Consider the following 23,197-nt stretch of genomic DNA (forward strand, 5'->3'; position numbering starts at 1 on the left):
GCGTCGGGTGGGGGCGAGCGGAACCGAGGGGTGCTGAGCGGCGTCGCATCAAGCCGAGCAGAGCCGAACCGAACGCAGTCGTGTCCGGCCGAACCTAGCCGACTGGAACCAGACAGAGCTGAACCGTGGTGAGGAGGCCCGCGACGCCGCTCGTCCCTCTGAGGGGTCTGCCCTGGTTTCTGCTCGACTGCTGCGTCGAGCCCCCGCAGCCGTCCCTGCCTGGTGTCTCCTCCCGTGCCCGGGGAAGCCTTCTTAAGCTGGGCTGAGCCACGGCCGAGCCAGGCCCTGTGTGACTTCTCTGCTTCTTGTCTTGGCAGAGCCTCAGGACCGCCCGCGTTGCCTCATGGCTGAGAAAAAACTGATCGTGGTGTTCGGGGCAACCGGTGAGTGCCCGCGGAAATGCCCGGCCCGTGCCCAGGGGCCGTCGATCCTCCCTGGGCCTGCAGGGCTCCGGCCTGTGGGAAGGGTGAGGCCGTGCGACAGTGCCCGACGTGGGGGAGAGGGGCTTGGGGTGCCCGCAGAAAAGGCGTCGGTAGCTGCGTGGGCTGCCGTGGGCGCTCAGGCGGGTTGGAAAGCACCCACCTGGCAGGAGCAGCGCTACAGGGAAGGGATTGGTTGGGAGGGTGGGATGGAGACACTTGGTCCTTGTGTCAGGCGGTTCCACCTCGCAGCCCCAGCTCCCTTCATCAGCACAGCCGCATGTGGAGCACAGGCTCCTAACAGGGCTCTGCACCTGCAGGAGCTCAGGGGGGCTCTGTGGCCCAGGCTCTGCTGGAAGATGGAACCTTCAGGATCCGGGCAGTGACAAGGAGCCCCATGAAGAAGGAGGCCAAGAAGCTGAAGCAGAAGGGAGCTGAGGTGGTGAAGGCAGATCAGGATGATGAACCATCGCTGGAGCTGGCCTTGGCAGGCGCTTATGGAGCCTTCATTCTAACCAACTTCTGGGAGCACTGCAGCAAAGAGAAGGAAATCACACAGGTACCAGAGCTGCTTTAACTGGGACTACATGTGGAATGGCCTGGGCAGGGAAGATCGAGGGACAGCCCTGTGGTGTCTGGTGTCATGGGACAACTCTTAGTGAAGCTGTGAGAGTTCCAAATGGCCAGTCCAGGAAAGTCCTGAGGCCTTGCAAACAAATCAGGTCTCAGTTCTTACAAAGTGAAAATTTGTTCCCTCACAGTCGCATGGCTCTAGGATCTGGTGCCTCAGGGAGTTGCTAAATGCCACCAGACTTGGTGTGACAGAGAGCACTGCCCAGGAGTCACAGTAGCAGGAATGGAGAGACTTGGTCCCACAGAGCCTTCACAGGGCCAAGCCAGGACCGTTGCTGTCTGCAGTCCTGTAGCTCTCTGCACTTGCAGCTTTGGGGCCAAAATGTGCTGTGGTATCAGAAACCACAAGGGTGGTGCTCCCCAGATTTCCCAGGGTGGCACAGTGGCCACAGTTGGATGGCAGCAAGCAAAGATAAGATACATTAGGGCAGGTATGTTGGTCCCTGCAGATGTTTAGGGCTGGTGTTTGTGCATTTGGCACGGAGCTGGCAGCAAAGCTGGGGGCTGTGTGGTCTTTCTGATGTAGGGTGGTGTAAGGACAGGACTCAGCTGCACCGGGGCTGGGTCTGCTTAGCCCTGGTTCCAGCTGAGGGCTTAGTGCCAGAGGAGCTTGCTCAGTTGCTGTGTGCTGGATCGTGCCCTCCTGCCCAGTGCAGTGAAGGGGAAGGGGAGGGTGTGGTGTGGATGAGAGTCCCCTCATGTGTCCCGTGCCCCTCATCATGGCTGGCTTCACCCTGTGCCCAGGGGAAGCGTCTTGCCGACCTGTCGAAGCGCCTGGGTCTGCACCACGTCGTGTACAGCGGCCTGGAGAACGTGAAGCAGCTGACAGGGGGCCAGCTGGAGGTGCCCCACTTTGATGGCAAAGGTGTGGTGCAGGAGTACTTCCAGAAGATTGGTGTTCCAACCACCACCATCCGACTGCCATTCTACTTCGAGAACTTCCTCTCTATCTTCAAGCCGCAGAAGGCCACCCAGGGAGATAACTTTGTCCTGGGTAAGAGGGGACCTCTTGCTCTCCAGGTAGTTCTCACCTACTTCCGCTGTGTAGAGGTACACTGAGAGGTGGAGGAAGCACCAGGGCTGCAGACTGGTGGGGATAAGAGGCCTGTGCCAGCTTAACCACAGTGCAGCTGCATTGTGGTCCTTCAGACCTCTTTGATGGCTTGCAAGAAATAAATGAGATCCTGGTCCTATTTCTGGTGCTGTGGGCTACTCTGCAGATCCCAGAGTGCCTCTGGACACCCCAGCTGCAGGGAGTTGGGATGTTGGAAGTCAGAGGTGGGGCTGCAGGTGTGTCATGGTATGATAGGTGCTCTGGGCTCTTTCTCACCTTGTGTTCAGAGGCTGGATGCTGAAAGCTCCTGCTATGCTTCCCACTGGGCTGACCAGGATCCGTCTCTCCCACACAGCACTGCCCATGGGGGACGTCCCCATGGATGGGATGGCAGTGGAGGACCTTGGGCCTGTTGTGCTTTCCCTGCTGAAGGCCCCAGAGGAGTACATAGGGCAGGTGATTGGGCTGAGCACTGGCAAGCTCACTGAGGCGGAGTACGCTGCTGTCCTCTCCCAGCAGACAGGCAAGATAGTGGAAGCCAGCAAGGTAGGCAGCACCCCGGGGGGGTGGGGGGGTGATGGTCTGAGGTGCCACTAACACTGCTTTGTTGGTGTTGTCCCTGGGGCAACTCATGCCCCTGGAATGCAGGTGTGTCTGGGCAGGTCCATGCCTGGCTCTGAGGGATAACTGAAGCAGGAGGACTCCAGAAGAGCACCAGGCAGTCACAAGTAGGGCTGAGGACCTGCAGAACAGGTCTCTGCTTGGTGCCGCTCTCTGAGGGCTTTGCTGTGTTACTGCTTTGTGCCCCAGGACTTCCTTCTGTTTCTTGGTTGTGCTTTGGTTGTGCTGCTCCCCTCGGGCAGCTGATACTGCTGCTGGGTGTTGCCATGGCTCTCTGGAGAGCTCTGAGAACAAAGCACGTTTCAGCAGACCAAAAGCACCTCTGATGCTCTCCACCCGATCTGCTCTCCCTGCTCTCCCAGGGACAAACAAGCAGCTCTTTTCCCCAAGCTCCAGCATAGTGCAGAAGCACAGAAATCCACCCTTTGATCCAGGCAGAAGGGCAGGTGCTGGAGCAGCCTGTTTCTAGAAACCCTCAGCCACTGCCTGTACCCTGCTGCAGGGAAAGGCTCCCTCATAGCTGCTCTAGGCCAGTCTGGGAGAGCAGGGTGCATGCCCAGGTCAGCTGTGCAGGTCCAAGGCAGGCTGGGCTGTTCTCTGCCAGGCAGGGCTGCAGGGTGCTCAGTGGCACTGCCCTGCCATGGCTGTGGCTGCTCCTCAGCATGTGTGTGGCATGGTTTACCCACTGCCAGCTGAATGCCTTCTCTGACTTGCACTTGGAGGACATGAATGGTCCGAGGGAAAGGCCTCAGCAGTCTCTCCCCATGGGAACAGTTTTTCACCCAAAGTCTTTCTTGCAGATGTCACCAGAGGAGTATGAGAAGCCTGGCTCCCCAGGGGACAAGGAGCTGGCCGCCATGTTCCGCTTCTACGCTCTGAAGCCAGACCGCAGCGTGGCCCTGACCATGAACCTGAACCCCAAGGCCCGCACCTTCCCCCAGTGGGTGGTGGACAACAAGGCTGCCTTCTGAGCCTCCCCTCTTCCTCCCAAGCCTCTGCAGCACCAGGGTGAGCTGTGCCAAGCCACATGGCTGGTGAAGGTCTGACCCTGGGCACTGGGAGGCCCTCTGGCCATGCAGGTGCACCAGTGACCTCCTGAGGCTTGGTTGAGACTAGACCAGCACTAGAACAAGGGCAACACTGCTTGCACAGCTGCAGGCAGTCAGGAGCAGCTCTCTCTACCTTCACATCTCCTCCAGGGAGGTGTGTGTTTGGCAATTCCAGGTGTTTTCATGCTCCAGGGTGGTGTGGGGGCTTGGTTTCTAGGATCACCTCTTTCCCAGGCAGCTCTGAGTGTGCAGCCCCACTGGGTGGGCTGGATGCTGGGTACCCCTGAGCCCCAAAGTGCAGGGGGCCTTGTCTGCAGGCACCCATGGCCATTCCACAACTGATGCAGGCTCCTAGGCAAACAGGAACACTGGCGTTAGCACATGGGCCAGTTTCAGGTACCACAGCAGAGCCAGTGGGCAGGGCAAGGCAGAGCAGAGCAGTGTGCCTGGAGATGGAGCCACACATGGAATGTGCAGAGGCTTCTCCACTGTGAAACATGAAAGCTCAGCCTTATCCAGTCAGTTCTGGCTTGGCCCTTTGGGCTCCTAGAGCTATATTCAGTTGCTGCCCTGTGAGTTAAGCCTTTGCAAGACTGTCACAGAATTGTTTGGTTTGGGTTAGGAGGGCCCAAACAGATCATTTAGTCCAGGAACACTTTCCACTAGACCAAGTTGCTCCAAGGCCTGTTCCAACTTAGGATTTAGCACTTGCTTAGAAAGCTCCCTCCACGCACCACCAGATGCTTATGGGTCTGCTCTGGTGAGAGCTCTGGGATTTGGCTTAATGACCACCAGGGAGGCTCAGGACATGTAGCCCTCTCCTTGTCCACAAGCAGACCTTCGTTCCTGTCATGGGAGAGGGACAGGGTGAGAGACAAGGCAGGGAGGCACAGCAGGTGTTAAATATCTTTATGAAGTCAATCTTATTTACATGGATATAGAATCACTTTACAGACAGCTTTAATCAGGAGGCAACACGTGCTTTTATTTCAGCAAATCAAGAAGGGCAAGCCTACAGCAGGTCCTGCTTTAACTGGTCACTTCGTTGGTGGGCTGGTGGTACCTGCACAGCAGCACTAACAGCAGCAGACTCACACTCACTGCAAGAGCTCCACTGTGCCTGGAAGGAGCCAGCCACTTTGCTCTCACACATGTAGGAACTCTTTGACCAATCCTTTATGCTATGGGTGTTGTGCTAAGACAATAAAAGACTTTGTCCCAAACTGGCACAGGGCTTGGTGCTGATCTTGTACCCAGTCAGAAGCGACAACAGCAGCTGTGTGGTAACTAACTAGTTAAGTCTGGGGGGAGGGAGACCTGAGGCAAAGCACAGCTTCTGGGGCTGCTCTGTGCAGCAACTCAGCAGGAATACAGACCCTGCAGTGCTGGGCTCCGATGAGTCCCAGCCCCAGGAAGCCCTCCCACTCCCGTTCCAAGATGTGTGGGAGGGCTGGGTGAAGCCAAGGTTAAACCTCACCCACCCACCAGTCCCCTGGGAGGTCACTGGTGACACATTCACTCAGCACATCTACATTCAGAAGGGCACCTGAGCAAGCAGCAGCCAGCTGCAGGACTCCACACAGCAAACTGCTCTGCTCCAGGCCAGTTTTATTTCCCATTCCCGCTACTTTGGACTCTAAATAACATTTCAACTTTTACCAAATAAAGCTCCCAGGAGCAGCAGAGACTTGGGAAGCAGCCTCCAGAGAGCCACACTCCTGCCATTCTCCTTCGTTACCATTTCCTAGGCTGGTGGGTGGGTTTGGTTTGGTGGTGCTGGTTGGTGTCTCAGTGGTTTTAGCCCCTCCAGCAGGATTCTCCCTCTGCTGCTGCCTGATGTCCTTTGCTCTCCAGAGCCTGCTGCCAGAAAGGTTCACTCTGGGCTGCACAGACGAGCTGCTGCTGGCTCTTAGTTTCCAGTAGAACGCTTTCCTGTGGTGGAAGCAAGCAAGAAACTTCCTGTTTCCTGACAGAACTGGTCTAAGAGAGCACCTCCCCACCTGCCCTGCCACAACACTCTGTCAGCCACAAAGCACAGACAAGCTGGGAGCCTGCAGGAAGCTGGGCCCCTGCAATCCAGGACACCAGTGACTGCTACCAGCCTGCAGTGTTCCCTCACAGTAGCCTACACCAACTCAACAGCACCCTGAGTGAGCACACCGTGCTGGTTCCTGAGACAGGGGCTTGGCTGTGCTTTTACTGATTCCCTCCTGGTGCTTTAAGGCTGGGGTGGGGATAAGTCCAGCCCGAGGGTACCAGCATCAGAGGCTCTGTGCTGGCAGAAGAGTCCTGTCCCAGCTTTACCAGCTAACAGAAACACTCTCAAGTGCTTTGACTCTGGCACAGACAGGGAGCAGACAAGGAAGGGGAGGCCAGCAACCACCCTGAAGATTTATCTATCATTGTTCCAGCCTTTTTAGCTGCAGCAGCTCTGCAGTTCAGTCCCTGATGCTTTGCTGCAGGTCACAGGGGACAGCTAGGGCTTTTCACAGCGAGGCTGGAGGGCCTGAGGCTAAGTGAGAAGCAATGCTGCGCATTTGTGCTGCTTCTACCTCCCAAGAAGTGCCAATTGTGCCCAGCATGGGGAAAAGACAACAAGAAAAGACAAGAGGCCTCCTACCTCAGATGGGGTGTCAGGAGCTAAACATTTTCTTAAGTTTGGAGAGGAATCCCTCTTTGTTCTCCTCAGCCTCAGGCCTATCCCCGCCTGCGCCAGCACTAGCCGTGGCCCTGCCACCTGAACACAAACAGCAAAGGGCTGCAGTCAGATACATCCTCCACTGGTAACCAGCACTGGGAACCAACCAGAGGGTTGATTTAGATGGAGAATGGTCAAGGCAGTGGGTTTTGCCTGTACCAGGCAGCAAGCCACAATACTGGATGACTGGCACTGGGGAGCCCAGGCTCCAGAAGTGGAAGAGACAACCATGAGCCCAGGTAATGCCCTTCCCTTCCCCTCTTCCTTGCCCTCTGACTGGCCAGGGAAGTCTTGTGCTGCACAGTCGAGTCAGGGACACCACAAGCTTTGTAAACAAGTGCTTGGAATTGAGTCTGAGTAAAACCAACTTGTCAGCCTGGCCACAGCCAGCCACAACTTCACAGGAAAGGAAAGGTATAGTGGTGACCCCTGGAACAGTCTCCTCCTGCTTCACAGAGCTGTTGTGATTACAGAATCACAGAATGCATGGGCTTGAAGGGACCCTCCAAGGTGATCTTGTCCAACCCCCATGCAGTGAGCAAAGATATCTCCAACTAGATCAGGTTGCTCAGGGTAGCATCAACTTTGACCTTGAATGTCTCCAGGGATGGGGCCTCAGCCACATCTCTGGGCACCCTGTTCCAGTATTGTGGAACTGTGCCAGGAGCCTGCTTCACAGAATGTCAAAGAATGCAACAGTATCAAGGAGAAAATGAACTTGGGCTGGAATGAAAAAGGCTCCAAGTGTTTCAGATAAGGAATCTTTCTGGACAGCAAGGAGCAGTTTTCCTGCATAAACAGGCCCTGAGAAGTTGTTTGTCCTTGCAGAGGACAAGGGAGACTTCTCTGCTAATCTGCTTTTTCTCCAGCAAACCCATCACTAACCAGCCCCCTGAGTCCTGTTCCAGCTCTCTGTACACAGAGAGCACCAAGTCCAGTCCTCCCCTGCCGCCTGGCAGGCTCAGGCTGATGCAATGGTAGGAAACACCCAGGCCTGTGGCAGGACCCACCCCCAGCCACACAGGGAACTTCTGCCTCCAGGGCAAGGACAGCTTCCAGCAACAGCCTCTGTGCTGCACACTGCTGGTACTGCTCTGAATCACACCTTGCTGCTTCTTCATCTGGAGATGATGCCACTTCACATCTGGAGAGTGTCGTTCTCCTTTGGCACAGAAATGCCTTTAAAAAGCTGGAATAAACGTTTTGTGCTTGGAGCTCTCTCCCTTTCTCCCTAAAGCTCATCCTCAATGAAAAAGGCACTGCTGTGTTATGGAGCAGAACACTGATGAGTATTTCATGGGTCCTGCCTTCCAATAACCTATCTCCTGCCTATATTCCTTGAGCTGTGCGAGGACCTTAGTTCTTGGGATCCTTTAGCAGCTTTGAAAGATTCTCACCGTTGCCTGGCTGTATGCAGTCATGATGCCCTTTCTGGTTTCAAGCATAGAAAGATATCCAGCTGGCTATAGGAAGTGCATTGTTGCAACACAGACAAAGAAAAAACTGTTTCCCAGTAGCAAAAGACAAAGCTTTCACCTCACTGTTCCACTTTGTTTTGTCTTTAGCTGGTGCCAGGTACCTCACCCCCAAAACCACGTAACTGCTGAACCACAATTTCATCTGGAGCTGAGAAAGCAGCTTTAGAGAGCCCCCAGTAACCTCACACCCTTCATCACACAGGACACTGCTGCTGACTGGAGCTAACACTCACCACCAGCAAGCATTCTTACCACAGGTTCCCTGGCATGCACAGAGCATGGCTGACAGCAGCCCTAGCAGCAGCACTCCCCTTCAGCTTCCTAGGGGAAACATCCCCACTGTTGGCAAACCACAACAGATCAGCTCTGGCCTGAAGCACCTTCTCTCTTCTACCTCTGCTATATGTTACTCCTGGGGCAGGGGCAGATGCAGGGAGCAGAAGGCTTTCACCACCACAGCAAGACTCCCCATAGCCTGTCAGCACCCCTAGAACCTCAACACCTCCTCTCTGTTCATGCAGATTTGCCCAATGAGCACTGGAGTGAAGCTCTCTGGGCAGAGGCTGCGTCCTTGCTTTGTGCTGCAGCCCATTACCGTGACACTGTAACTATTCCCACGCCGGGCAGGTTGTGCTGACAGGCTGTCTGAAGGCATGCCTGGCTGTTCTCCCCAGGCAGGCAGCTCCCTGAGGGAGCAGAGCAGCTCCCACTGCTCACCCGATGCTGTGTTCGTGACCCCGTTCACGGTGCCGTCCACGTCCGCCTCGTCCTCGGCGTAGCTCATCATTAAGGCTCTCTGGCGATCCGTCAGCCTCCTGCAGGCCCAAACAGAGGGATGGTTATGGCACAGCTCTATCTACAGACTTCCTTGACCTTCCACAGCAGCACACCAGAGGCAGCTACTACAGGGGGAGATGAATATGCCAAGAATCCCCACAGTGCTCTTAAACTGGGCCATCCACAAAGCACAAACCCCGGCACAAGAGGAAAGTCACCAAAGTGCAGTGAAAAACCAAAGTGTTCAGAAGTGTTGAGAAGAGCTGTGTGGAGCTGCACCAGCACACTCATCTGGGTGGGCAGAGCTCAGGAAATGAACTCCCTTGTTAAGTACAGCAACACAAGCTAAGAGGTTTTCTTCTCCACTGGAGCCAAGTGTGGCCAAGCAGTCTGAAAAGCAACTGCCAAGGAGTTTGGTTCCTTTGGGCTGGAGGTGTGAGAGCACAGAGGTGTCAAAAGCTAGAACGTTTCATTGGTGTCACCAGGCTCCAGATGGAATCACCAGGCACAAGGCAGAACTACTCCTGTATTGCCAGGGATCAGGATTTTAGAACTAGGCTGCCAAATGGCATTATTAAACAAAAATAAAGTCCACTTTGCATTAGAATAAAAAGCAGAGTGAGAAAATTAAGACCTCAATAGAATTTCCACAAAGTCTTCCTGAACAGTGCTTTTTGGAGGAGTTCAAGCTTTCAGAGACACTAGTGGTAGCTCTACTTACTGTGGAACTTTAATCTTGATGTGAATGTAGTGGTCTCCATAGCCATAACTGTTCACCCTGGGGATGCCTTTCCCACTCATTCGGATTTTCTGGTCTGGCTGAATACCAGGGGGTATCTGTCAGCACAGAGGGGTCACAGCTGTTACTCCTGGTTAACCATTCAGATAGTAATTGCATGTCTGTCAAAATTAACTACTTCTCCAGCAAGCTTCCAAGTAGCATGGGCAAGCTGGTACATCCCTGCTTCTCCAGCAAGCATCCAAGTAGGATGGCCAAGATGGTGCATCCATCCATCCGGACACATTCAGAGTCAGCAGTGATGGCAAAGCTTTTGAAGGAACAAGTGAAGAACCTTACACAGTCTGACCATGGATAGGATTTGCCCAGCAACCCACCAGGTCCCACACAGCGACAGGGCAGGAGGTGTGACCAAGCAGGGCACAAACTCCCCACACTCAGTCCTGAAGAAGCCTGCTGGCAGGCTTAGGAGCTTTGCAGCACCCTTGCAGCAAAGGAGAAGGCTCCACCACCCCACACAGACCTGTGCCCAAGCTCTTGCCCAGCATGGTACTCACTGTGATATTGATTGTCTCGTACAAGCCTTGACACCTGGCTGTGCCGCCCAGAACAGCCTGTGCTATGGAAATGAGGAGGTCCGAGTGGATATCTGCTCCGTTCCTTCTGAACACAGAACTTTTCTGAACCTAAAAGGCAGGCAGTTCCAACAAGGAGTCAGCACAGCACCACAACATTCTCTTGGTAAGCTGCTTTGAAGGTCCTCAGAGGAAAGCATCAGAATTCTGTAGTCAGACTCTTTACTGCAGGGTTAAGAAGTGAATGTTCAGTCTCATTGGAAAACACAGATCCTGACCTAACCACAATTAGCCAGAGGAGGGGGGAGGAGGTCTGCTCCCTACCTCAGCAAACCCTGCAGTTGCTGATGCTGCAGACAGAGAAGACACTGCCTTGCCCAGTACCCTGAGCAAGGGAAAGCCAGAAGAGGAGAGGGCAAGCACCTTTGCAGCAACCTCATGAGCTAGAAGAGAACAAACCTTCCTGCTCCACAAAAAAGGCACTGAAAAATATCTCCTCCTTGACAGAGACTCCAGTGACAGAAAACCTACAGAAGAGAGCCCCAGCTACAGAAAATGGCTAAGTGGCACTTTACATATGCCTGCACAAGGACACTGCATCAGGCAGCCTCTCATGGGCATTCCTGCAGCCCTCCCTGCTCCCACCCAGACAAGCAAATAGTTCCCTCACATTGCCAAGGCAAAGACTCAAGGCATCAGGAGTGTGCTCTGCATTCGGATGTAGGCTACTGTAAGGGCCTCATCCTGAACAAGCAGACTGACCCTTACACCACTTGTTACAATGCTCATCTCCTACCACCTCAGAAAGTTCAGGTGGATCATGTTCCCTCAGCTGTTCCAAGGGATCACTTGCTCTTCCTGCTCCATTCCCATTCACTCAGGCACCTCCCAGGCAGTTGAGAAGGGAACAAGAAGCCAACTTCAATGCTGGGAACAACAAAGACACAGCAATACCTACTGCTGTCTGAGTTGTGTGAGCATCGATTAATAACATCACGACACTCTCCTGTTATCTTCCCACAGGACCCCACCCACCTCCCCCCTACCACGCAAAGTCTTGTCTGTCCCATGTGTGCCAATGCACTCGTACCGTACTGTATCCCTCCACGTACACATGAACTCTAATGCAATGTCTTGTGATGCTCATGGTGACAATAGATATGTGAAACTTGTAGCGCATCCATCTGCTTGTCTGTAACCAACGTGTCGTGTGTCCTGCACTATACCCACACTTCGTGTTATAGTCGTCACTACCTCGCCAGTGATCTCTATCCTAGTCACTCGCAGTCACCTATCACACGTCTATATCAGACAGCCCATCCGCAAGAAAACACACATATCACTTAGTCTATTGGAGTATTTCCTCTCATACTTCAAGATAGTGTTACACCTCAATCCCTTGCCCCACGCCATAAGACATATAGTCCAATCCACAGTATGAACTTAACATATGATAGAATGTCCCCATGTGTTAAAGTACCATCCCCTCAGAACCAAAACGTCATGCGAACAATGCACTCAGTGAAATATTGTTATAATAGAGCCTCCAGAGGAGCAGTGGCCAAGGGAAGGAGGACTCAGCACAGGTTCATTACCTCTGGAGGGGACCCACTGCACCTGCAAGCAGGTCTCAATTGCTTCCAAAGTCCTACAGTATTAATTTAGGGACATGTCCCATCCTAAGGAACACTTGTGGGGCTACAGCCTTCACAAGCTGCAGGAAAATGACAGGCTGTTCATGGAGGGTGGTCTCAAAGAAGCACCCCACTACTCATTGATGCCTCCTCCCCACACAAGTCAATTATCGTCATATCACATCCCCATCATATAACCTCCTCTACTCATCAACCCAATCTCAAGTGTTAACATATGCCCTCCATGCCCCCCCCCCCCGCCCTGTTACATGTTGACTCTCCACCCACTCTGTGCACACACGCCAACAACGCACATAGTCGTCCACGTGTCGTTCCTCTCACACGTGTCTCTGTATCCATGCACAAGCACTCTCCCACTCTCACCTCTGACATCCTCTATATGGCCCCCATATCCAAAGTCAATCACAATGTGTCGCCCCATTCATGTGCTGCTCTGAAGTGTCAGAAGCTCATCCTCCCACCATGTGTGCACCACCCTTGTATCACTATACACCAACCCTATCTACCATACTACTATCACGTAAGACTTTCCGACTGACTTTATGATCACACAAATCATGAAATCATATCCACCCTCCGTACTCTAATCCCGATGATACCCCGCTGTTTCATGATGTGTTTATATAAGAATATACAACTACGCTATAGAAAGCCACTACCACGTGTCGAAACTGACCGCATGAGTGTGATCACGCAGACCCCACACAACTTGTTATAAGAAGAATCTTATGTGTCTCATACAGAAACACATCCTAAAAGAAATATTCGTATACGTGTGAATACCATACAAGATAGATAAACAGTACACGATCATATGAATTATTATCCACAGACCTCCTCACTACTACATACTCAACATACACCTAACAGACCCCCGCCTCCTCGCAACTCTACAATATTTAGTATCTGTACCTACCTCCCCCACTACCCATACCTTCACCCTTAATAACTCTGTTCATATACGTGTCCTATAACTTGAATTACAACCCGTCCTTATCCGTCATTCATCCCAAACCCCTACCATACACTCACGCCCCTCTCCCCCCCAACCCCATACCCTCTCCTTGTCGCGTGACAACCATATGAGATCCCCACCACCGTACCTACTCACCATGTTCCATGACCTTCCATCTATAGTGTTCAACCAAATCTGCACCTCACCCCTCCCATCATCCGTGCCCCCCCCCCCCCCTCGCCTCAAATTCCCTAGGTAAACATGTCACCTTCCTCTGCGTCGCACACCCCCCCTCCCGTGTCGCGCCTACCCTCATCACCACCTCCTCTAATAGTGACTAATCCTAATCATCCCTGTCACCCCATTAACCACTTGATCTCGTTTTGCATTGTATTTAGTGTTAATGTGTGTCCACAAACTCCTAGTCTATAGTGCTATCTATGCGCGTGTCGTCACTCCGTCTGTGTCGCGGAACTCTCGCACTCCACTGACATTGTTATACGTCCCCTCATGTAGTGAACAATCTCTACATGACGCCCCTACGCTAAGCCTTCCGTGTCGTGTGTCCTCTCCGAGTACATCGCTGTTGCCACCTAACAGCGCCCCCGAGCAACCACAAGACATCAAGCCCAGCAAAATACCTCCCCATAACCTCTGACAGTGTTGCCCAAAGTAAACCTGAGCATACTCAGTCACCCATATCCGTTACGTACGCCTGCCCTGACCCCCCCACACCGCTCCATGCATGTTCCTCTCTCTCACAGATTAATCTAACGTCCTGGTGACTCGTATTGGTGCCATATATACATGTGTGTCTATACATACCACCTCTACTACGCCTCGCTACCTCAGCCGCTCGCGCACATGTTATTTTTATATTGTCACTGTTCGCCACATACGTCTCTCATACCAATCATATACCCCACACTCCTGTAACACCCACGTTCCGCCGCATCACGCTGCTCCTCTGCCCAAGACCCACGTTTGCTCTGGTGCACCGCTTGTACATAAACCCCTCTGCAACTATACCTCAATTCCGCTACACCCTCTCCTTCTCCTCCAACACCATTTCTCGTTCCATGTCTATACACCCACTGTAGTCCTAACCCCCCACTCTCCGTCCCCCTCTCGTTCCGCCCTAGACACCCTCACCCTCACGCGCCCACCCTCATCCTGCGGACCCCACCCCCCCACCGCCCTGATGCTACGTCATTCCTAATGTGCTTTTTGTCACTCCCCGTATCCTCAGTTTCATCCCTTGTGTACATATCCCTGTCTCTGTCTTCACCTACCACAGACCCATGCATAAAGTGCAATGCTATACAACCTCGCCAGTCTCCACACATCTCCGACATTAACGCCTTTCAGTATTCATGTCCCGCCTAAACTCACACAAACGCCATACACGCATAAGATCATAGACCATATACACCACAATAATACACATCCTCACCACTGCGATACAACCTCTTTTATGTTCTACATCATCATATGTCCCGTTATAACTGATCCCCCCAACGGACCATAGCCGTGACCTATAGATGTCACTATCTCCTGTGAGAAAAACAATTCTGATCAATACCAACTAAACACCCACACAAACAACTCACAACTCTACACTCCCACCTCACACTCCCACTGTCGGTATTTAATCATATTACTACGCCGACACCACAATAATTATGTGTGTTCTCTACTCCCATAGGTGCAGTGAACTGTCACGTCACATATAATCTGTCTCATATGTCCCATATCACATCTCCTAATTCTGACCCCTGTGTGTCACGACACTAGATGGATGTCATTCACCCTCTCCAACACTACTCAGTAGTATGAACCCACACAAAGTATGTGGGTGCCAGCGAACTTCACGAGACTTTCTTAGTCTGAAAGCCACCCACCAGCAAACCTTTGACGCTAATAAACCTCATACCTAGACTCTGTCGAGACTCCTCATAAACCCACGCCCGCGCATTACACCCTCCCCCCACGCCATAATCAAGACCTCCCATCTCCCTTCCCAGTCCGCCCACACATATGTCTCTACCCTGTATCCCTGTCACCGCCACACATAACCACCCAACTCTGTCCTTTCAAAACCACCCTACCCCACTCCACACTCTAACAACACACGTATAATGACCCATAGTATAATTCCCCGAGTTCTCACACTACTTTATACCCATACGCATCGCAACACCATACCATGTTTTTCTCACACCCCCTACCCACCCCAGCATCATTGTGTCAACTCACTCTCGTGTTGTGCTCTATGTGTTTGTTTATATTTTGTCGACACCCACCAAATGCACCATTTGTTCCCTACCACATGAATTAGTCCCACCCTCTCATAACCGCCTCTTCACTCCTTCCGCGTTCCATCCTCATCTGTGTCTGTCTCCCTAACATCAGACCCCTGTGTCACCCATAACCTCCCTTCTGTAACCTACCCCTCTGATCAGATAACAGTCTAATATAATCACAATTTCCCACCTCTACCAATACTGTGATATCTGACGTGCCTCCCTTACCATGTCTAATATAACATCCCCACCAACGTTTCACACCACCTCCTCAAGAATCCCTCCAAATACCGACAGACTCTAACATCATACTATAATACATAAATGATTGACCATCAAGTTTTGTCCCCCCCCACCTTTGTAGTCCTATGAGCATCTCTTGCTCCTCTCACAGAGATGTGTATACTAATATCTACCATCTGTGTGAGTCCTTCCAGATCATTAATAACGTCTGTCCTATCCTTCACTATTCGCATAGAGACCCATCTCTCCCCACACTAACAGACCGCCACAGATCTACTCATTGTCACCATCGCTCAACCTCCCCCCGTTGTCTACGCGTCCTAGCAAACTCTCAACATCGCACGCCTCATGTTGTGTTGTAGTAACCTGCCCCGCGCACGTTTGATTGTCATGATGTTCTTTCCCCTCTGTCTTCTGTATACCGATCATACCCGCCCATAGTGCGATAATACCCAATGTTGTCACCCTGCCCAACTCTATGTAACTCTCCCCAATAACTCTGATCTCCCACAGTCATGCGACCCCGCGCTCTCCCGTATTCCAACTCTCACCCCCCCTATAAGACGAGACATCACCCACCATGTGTTGTCTCTCGCCCGACGCTCACTCTCCCACTCCGACACCTACCATAGCCCTCAACCTCCACCGCATCTGTGTAACTTCTTTCTTATGTCTTGCCTGTGTGTACGCCCCCTACTAATAAATGTTTCTGTGCCGTATATACCACCAATTACCTGTACTAATCTATACACATCCTAAAAACAGAGTAACATAGTACTACATATAACAATTCGTCCTGCACGCCAATAATACTCTTTGACAGTTCCAATAGCCCTGTCCATTTTCTTCCTATACATGTCTGTCCTCTCCACTTATGTCTCTGTCCCCACTCCAAATGCTGTCATATACCATCTATATCGCCTCATGTGGTGTGCATCGGACGCAACCCTGTCCCGTTTCGCGCTGTTCCTTGTGATTGTCAATTGCTCGCTAGATCAATCTCCCCCCTCTTCCCCATCATCCCTCATGTACCCCCAACTATATCCAAGACCCCAACCTCTCTTTTCATACGAACCTCATGTTGTGTGTTATGTGCTTGACACTCACACTCCCCCACAACACTACTGTATTATCCCTTTTGTAGATATACCCCACTACTCACCCACTTGTGTTTGTACCCCGACTGTGACCCATTCATCCCGCTGTTATCTCCTTACTGTCTCATCCATCCCTCCTCACCCTTGTGTTACTATAGATATTTGTCATCCCCTGTGTAAGACAGTAGAGTTATCTATGTCCCCCTTCAACACTGTGTGTTCATCGCGCACTATCTAGTTCTCTCGCATCCTTAGAATACATCTCGCGCGATAATAAGACTAGACAGCCGTGTATCTTCAGTTCACCATAAAATGTCTTGTATCACACTCCCCGTAATACACTCCCACACCCCACTTCAGTGCCAATATAGAATACCCGTCAGTCACATTGTGTTAGTCGCGCACCAAGCTATCCCGTCACATACACTAATCTCGCCTCGCTGCTCCACATTCTCTATACCCTACAGCCTCACCACCCACCCTGTCTATCCCATCCACCTACACCCACTCGCCCACCTACATGTTGTTAATAAACGGAACCGCGAACTCACATCCTCTCTCACCATAGATGAGCTTGTCCCAACCTCTCTCGCCGTTGTGTCTACCTTCATCTTCTAATAAATGTCTCGTATACTCTCGCTATCTCGTTCCTGTCCTGTGCTAAATCCCCGTTATTCTCCTACTCTATCACACACTAGAGTCCTAAAATCGTGTGCTCACACGACATACCTCTCAGTACCGGATCATCCCGCACCATCGTACTCATCCTGACAGCTGTAACTCTCCCATCCGCCCCTATCTCCTCCATCACCACATCCTCCTCCCTTGTATACTATATTGATATATCATTGAGACCTCTCATGATCTGTATTGTGTCTCTCCAGTGCCCCATACTCCTGTGGCACTATCATCCTTCCATGGCCCGTCCCTCCTGACCTGTTCACTGTCACGATGTATTTGTACACCTGCGCGCGTAACACACTCCAGTAACCCCTACGCTGTCCACTACACATTGGTAGCGCGCGACACTACAAAAACAAGAACGCAACACCGCTTGTAATGTATATGTCGCCCTATCGTCACCCACCACACGCCCCACAGTATCTGCCTCACTTATCAAAATCCTAGTTCACCCAATTCCCTAAATCCGCCTCCCCCTTGTTTTATAAACCGCATATCACCACTCGTCTCCACAACGCCACAGGTTATCCCACAATTTTGTATAAACCACAGGATGTCCCGCTCCGCGAGCCTCAGTCTTTACCCTAACTATCATACTCCAGTGTATGTAATTTGTATCACACCACGCACCCTTCACACTATATCGTTGAGTCCACCCCACACTCATCTTTCTGACCCAATAGCCCCCCCCACACTTGTCTCTGCCTGTCTACTCTTCACGTCCATCCCTCATAGTATTACACTTGCACTCCACGCACTAACACACAATAATCTGACTTCCCCCACCTATACTATTGTCATCGCCCCACAAAGAGAAAACACACAAGCAAACGACTACTAATAAGCAAGAACAACCACACACATTGTAGTATGTATTTGTGCATTCATGTTGTGTCACCTCCCCACATCCTACCCCTCATGTCACCCCCCCAAGAGAGACGCCCACGTTGTACACCCATCCCTCACCCCCACCCTCCGCGTCTCCACACACCCCCGCCCACCTGCGCCCTGCGCACACCCTCCCCCCTCCATCACCGCCCCCCATCACTCGCCCCAGCCCCCCACTCGTCTCCCCGCATCCAGCCGCGCACGCCCCCCCCGCCCCACTCACCCCCCATCCCCCCCCCCCCCCCCCCCCCTCCCACCACCCCCACCCCTCTCGCTCTGCGCGAGCTCCCTCCACCTCTCATCACCTCCTCTCCATGTCCCTCCCCTCGTACACCCCTCCTCCACTCACATATCCCCCCCAACATCCCATCCCATTCGCCCCCTCCTCACACTGTGTCATACCTGATTCCTCACTTCCCACCGCCCCCCTGAACGCCTCTCAATAGACTGTGTTAGAGAGACTCTCTGATAACACGTCCACACCACCTTTCTATCAACTATCCCCATCCCGCCCATCTCTAATGTCACCCTCCCACGACCTCTGTTGTTATATCTACCTCTATCCACTTCCTCCATCTACTGACTCATGTTCCCCTTCGTAGTTATGTGTGTGATTATACCCTAACTCACTGAAACATCTTGTGTGTTGCTAGTTAGATGTTGTCATCACGCCCCTCTTTCACCCCCGGACGCCACGCCAAGCACACTCACTTCTCCACCCCTCACTAGCAAATTGTGTTGCGAAAAGTTGTAGATGTATCTTTGACTACCACAGCGCCCCTTCCCACACTACCCCCCCCCCCCCCACATCTACCTCCTTTCCCACAACCCCACCCACCTTAATCCACCTATCCAATAATCCCAATTCTGTCGTGTTATCCTCATTTCATCGCCACCCCCTACGCCTACTCACTAGGATTGCCCCCCCCCCCTTAGTGTGGAATTCTGTGTTACCAAAATGCCCCTACCAGTCTATAGTTTAATCCTGTGTAGCTCATGTAACATCTCCCATAACCCCTAAACCAGATACTCCATGATAACAGCAACTCCGGCACATAACCAAAGACCCCCCCCATATGCTCCGCCTCGCATCCATCCAATACCTCCATCCGTCCCCCACCTGAACTTTCCTCCACGCCCGCGATAATGCCCATTCTGTCCCATACCCAGTAATAGAGTGCGACCTCGCCCCCTATAATTATGTGATCAACCCATCAGATTGGATCAAGACGTCGCTCAACCCAAATCACCAGACGCCATCAGTCTCGACAAACTCAGTAGCTTTGCGCGTACTGGAAATGATGTCCTCCTGAGCTCGCAACGTCGTCATCAGAGTTAATCACCATCCTAGCGCTCCCATTTCTCACTCCACCCGACTATGTATGACACACCGCCCTAACTACTCTCTCACCCACCCCCTGATCACACCCTGTCAATTCCGCCCCCCCTCACTAATACAACCCACCTCCACGACGCCGTGCAAGAGTACTTGTGTGTTACTCCGACATACATGACAGATAATTTGAACAGCCTCACGTAGAACAGAAATTGTCCGCACCAGTCCTCATGTATTAGATGAGAACCTCACAGTCCCACACATCACAATCATATGCGTGTTTACAATAATCATTAACCGTAATAGTGGTTATATGATAATGTCGCTCTTACTGTCTTGCCTTGCTCGTACCCCAGAGTGTGACAGTGTACCTTCACCAAAAGTATGCATCACCTGCTACAAGACAGAACTCCCTCGACATCAGATTGTATACGCAATCATGTGCCAAAAAGAATGACTCTGATCTCAGTTCAGACAGCGAGTCAGCTGTATTTAACACATATTGTGTCTCCCATGTAATATATGTATCATAGTTATCTCATATCCCCTTGTTCCCGAATGCCCCAATTAGATTGTATGATGCCCATTTTACAGATTCGTCACCTGTTGACACAACATTTGATCCTCCGTACCTTAGTCAGGAAACGACTCTCTCCAGACAGATGGTTGTATTTGGGTTTCCTACATTATGCTGGATCTTACCCTTCATGGCATAAAATGAAGCAAGATTAGAGTTGCGCAAATATGAAGCCAATTAAGCTGTCAAACCCAAGGCTGGAAGGCTCAGTTTCTGGTTCAAAGGTATGCTGTGGTTTGTAGCATTGCAGATCAAAGTAGCCCCAAGAAGACTGACGTACAGCAGAAAAGGTGCCTCTGCACAGCTGCCAGTGCTGGGCAGCACCAACTGCTGTCAGTAAGCACCAACTCAAACAGATGAAGCCCAGAAAAATATTCTCTCTGGAGGTGTGGAGAATGTAGCTACATAGCTCACCAATGATATAGAACGACAAAATCATGGAGTTGTTTTGCTTGGAAAAGCCCTCTAAGATCAGAGAGTCCAACCACTGACCCAACACCACCATTCCCACTAAACTATATACCAAAGTGCCATGGCCACATATTCCTTGGACACCCCCGAGGACGGTGACTTCACTGCCTCGCTGGGCAGCCTGTTTCAAACCCTGACCACTCTTTCAGGAAAGGAATTTTTCCTAATTTCTAACCTAAACCTCCCCTGGCACAATTTGAGGCCATTTCCTCTTGCTCTATCGCTTCATCCTAGGGAGAAGTAACTCTCCTACCCATACAATGGGACATTCTGCCACTTCCAGAAGCAAATCCTTTGCTTAAGCTGGCTCCTGGAGTGGACTGTGACATGCCACACTGTCCCTCTCCAGCTTTTCTCTTTCACTTCTCATTTTCATTTTTCATTTTACTTGGAAAACAAACACGCTTCTTACCTCCTGTGGCTGGTCAAAGACGTTCTGAAAATCACCAAAAGGGGATCCTGAGAACTCTCCAAAGATCTTCTTGAACAGCTCCTCCGGGTCGATGGAGGGGCCGCTGCTCCAGTACTGCCGCCCAGCACCAGCACCAGCGCCAGCAGCACCAGCATCGAAGCTTGCCGTGCCGTAGGCGTCGTACTGCTTCCGCTTCACCTCATCGCTCAGCACCTGCCAGGCAGAACAGCGGTGCCATCAGGACCACATATGGATCCCCAGCACCTGGGCAGCGCTTGTATGTGTCACCCATCTCTCAGAATTCTAGGCTCCTGCCATGACCAGAACAAGCTCACATTCTCCAGCCTTCCTATCACCGTGAGCTCTGAGCAGCACTTGAATGACTGAAAAGCTGCTGCTGCTCTGCTATCTCTCAGCTCACCCCAAAGAAAATTACAAGATCTCACCGATTTGTAACTTATATTATATAGTGCACCATTAACACATGGTGTAAAAGCTGGGGTAAATCTGAAAACCAGAGTAAAAACCAGCACACAAAGGTTTCTGAACAAGCTGAGAAGCAGGAGGAAATGGGGTTGGGGCAGCACAGGGGAAGCTGCTTCTGTCTCCCAACAGCTAATAGCTGCTGACAAGGTTTTTTTTTTGTTTATTTAAGCGGTGCCTGCAGCATCCACACCAGTCTCTCCTTGCTCCAAAAGAGCACAAATTAAGAGAGCCCAAAACATATCCAGCTAAACTGGATACTGGGGGTAAATGATTTCCTGTTTACAGAGGCACTCATGCCCAGGCCATCACAAAACAGCAACGGTTTCACAAGGAATGCACACAAGAAATGTTTCCCTCCATCCACCCTCCAATCCTGCCTCCTTCTCATGACAATAAAATCCTGCACATTACCTCATAGGCTTCTGCCAGCTGAGAGAACTTCTCTTTAGCTTTAGGGTCATCCTTGTTTGTATCTGGGTGGTATTTCTTTGCCAGCTACACAACAAAACCCAGACTATTAGAGACAGCGATCACTTATTTACAGAGATACACTCACATATCAAGCAGAGCTTGACATCAGACCATGTGTATTTTAGGGAACTAAAAGCGTTCATTTTTCCTCCCCTTCCCAATGTAAGGAATCACAGCAATCCCAGGGCCTTCTGGAGAGAGACCTGAGATGACAGCCCAGGCAAGCCATGCTTTTGAGGAGATCCCCAGACCGATGTGCTGAGCATTCCCACCGCCCTCTCCCCTTGTCTCCCGAGCAAAGCGGTCTCGGCGGGGGTTCATCCTCTGCACAAGAGAAGCTGCAAGCCCCGGCCCTTAGTCTCCCGCACCCCTCGACGGGCGCCCCGCGGCCTCACGTGCCTGGTAGTAGGCCTTCTTGATCTCCTTCTGCGTGGCGGTGCGGGGCACCCCGAGCACCTGGTAATAGTCCTCCTTGGAACGGGCCCCGGCGCTGCTGTGGAAGGAGGAGGCGGCAGCGGCGGCAGCGCGCTTCGTCCCTGCGGGAGAGGAGGGCAGATGGGCCGCTGTGAGGACAGAGGAGCCACGGTGACGGCCGGGCCGCCGCAGCCAAGGGCAAGAGGAGGAACAAACCCGGGGGAAGGCGCCTGTTCTCCGCCCGGCCCCGCTAGGCCAGCCCGTGGCTGGCCGCCCCCTGCCCCGGCCCGCCGCCCCCTCCTCCGTCCCTGCTCACCCGCTGCGCAGAGCCCGGCGCACAGCGGCAGGAGGCGGCGGGCGGCGGCAGCGCGGTGCGGCGGCGGGAGGCTGAGCCCCCGGACGAGCCAGACGAGCGGTAACCGCCTCTCCCCGGGCCCGCGGCTGCGGGCGGCGGCCACGGCGGCGGCCACCCCGAGCCAGCGCGACGAGCTCCCGGCCGCCATCTTGGTCCGCGGGCAGCGCTGCGCATGGGTCGCGCTGCGGGCGGAGGCGGAGGGCGCAGTGCGCATGCGCAATGCGCGGCACCGGGCCCCCGTCGCTGCTCATGCGCGGCGCGGCGGCGAGCGGAGACCTCCGCGGGACTCTCGGCAGCAGCTCGGGGGGTAGCCAGGCTCCGCGACGCCTGTTACCAGAAGGGTTTGCGGCAGCTTAGCTTTGGGAAGTGGCGGCTTTGCGGCGGGGAGTGGCTCACTGTTGGATGTGTGGGGTCTTCTGAGGGCTCTTCTGCTTCGGTGGGGAAATTGTAGTTCAACTCAGGTGGCAAACAAGACCACCAGCATCCTGCCTTGGAGCAGTAGTAGTGTGGCCAGCAGGACCTGGGCAGGGGTCGTTCCCCTGTACTCAGCGCTGGTGAGGCCATACCCCCGCACTCCAAGAAAGACATTGCTGGGCTGGAGCAGGTCCAGAGAAGGGTAACGAAGCTGGTGAAGGGTGTAGAGCACAAGTCTTGTCAGGGAGACATTCTGGCTCTCTGCAGCTACCTGAAAGGAGGTTGGACCCAAGTGGGGGTTGGTCCCTTCTCCCAAGGAACAATCAACAGGATAAAATGGCCTCAAGTTGCACCAGAGGAGGTTGATGTTGGACAAGAGGAATAATTTCTTCCCCA

General features: G+C 52.6%; 2 protein-coding genes across 2 annotated transcripts; one reads left to right on the top strand and one right to left on the bottom strand.

The window, feature by feature from the left end:
* Positions 1 to 343: 343 nt before the first annotated feature.
* On the top strand, positions 344 to 3,698 carry NMRAL1 (NmrA like redox sensor 1). Its single transcript, XM_054391201.1, has 5 exons — positions 344 to 383; positions 740 to 978; positions 1,797 to 2,046; positions 2,462 to 2,652; positions 3,528 to 3,698. Exons 1-5 carry the CDS (start codon positions 344 to 346, stop codon positions 3,696 to 3,698), a joined length of 891 nt encoding a protein of 296 aa, XP_054247176.1.
* An 818-nt stretch (positions 3,699 to 4,516) lies between these two features.
* DNAJA3 (DnaJ heat shock protein family (Hsp40) member A3) lies at positions 4,517 to 22,601 on the bottom strand. The gene is made up of 8 exons (XM_054391294.1): positions 22,349 to 22,601; positions 22,018 to 22,154; positions 21,559 to 21,642; positions 20,662 to 20,874; positions 10,026 to 10,154; positions 9,451 to 9,566; positions 8,670 to 8,767; positions 4,517 to 5,708 (listed from the first exon to the last, which is right to left on the bottom strand). Exons 1-8 carry the CDS (start codon positions 22,599 to 22,601, stop codon positions 5,686 to 5,688), a joined length of 1,053 nt encoding a protein of 350 aa, XP_054247269.1. The 3' UTR covers positions 4,517 to 5,685.
* Between the last annotated feature and the right edge of the window lie 596 nt (positions 22,602 to 23,197).

Source organism: Indicator indicator, chromosome 22, assembly GCF_027791375.1.
Source record: "Indicator indicator isolate 239-I01 chromosome 22, UM_Iind_1.1, whole genome shotgun sequence".
In the NCBI taxonomy this organism is placed as follows: Eukaryota; Metazoa; Chordata; class Aves; order Piciformes; family Indicatoridae; genus Indicator; species Indicator indicator.

Bases quoted from the DNA above. Each gene is read 5' to 3' on its own strand.
- NMRAL1 (XM_054391201.1), top strand. From the start codon at position 344: ATGGCTGAGAAAAAACTGATCGTGGTGTTCGGGGCAACCG. The intron at 384-739 runs GTGAGTGCCCGC...CTGCACCTGCAG, and splicing joins CGTGGTGTTCGGGGCAACCG to GAGCTCAGGGGGGCTCTGTG. The intron at 979-1,796 runs GTACCAGAGCTG...CCCTGTGCCCAG, and splicing joins AAGAGAAGGAAATCACACAG to GGGAAGCGTCTTGCCGACCT.
- DNAJA3 (XM_054391294.1), bottom strand. From the start codon at position 22,601: ATGCGCACTGCGCCCTCCGCCTCCGCCCGCAGCGCGACCCATGCGCAG. The intron at 10,155-20,661 runs GTAAGAAGCGTG...CCTGCCTTTTAG, and splicing joins TCTTTGACCAGCCACAGGAG to GTTCAGAAAAGTTCTGTGTT. The intron at 8,768-9,450 runs GTAAGTAGAGCT...TTGGGCCTGCAG, and splicing joins ATCAAGATTAAAGTTCCACA to GAGGCTGACGGATCGCCAGA.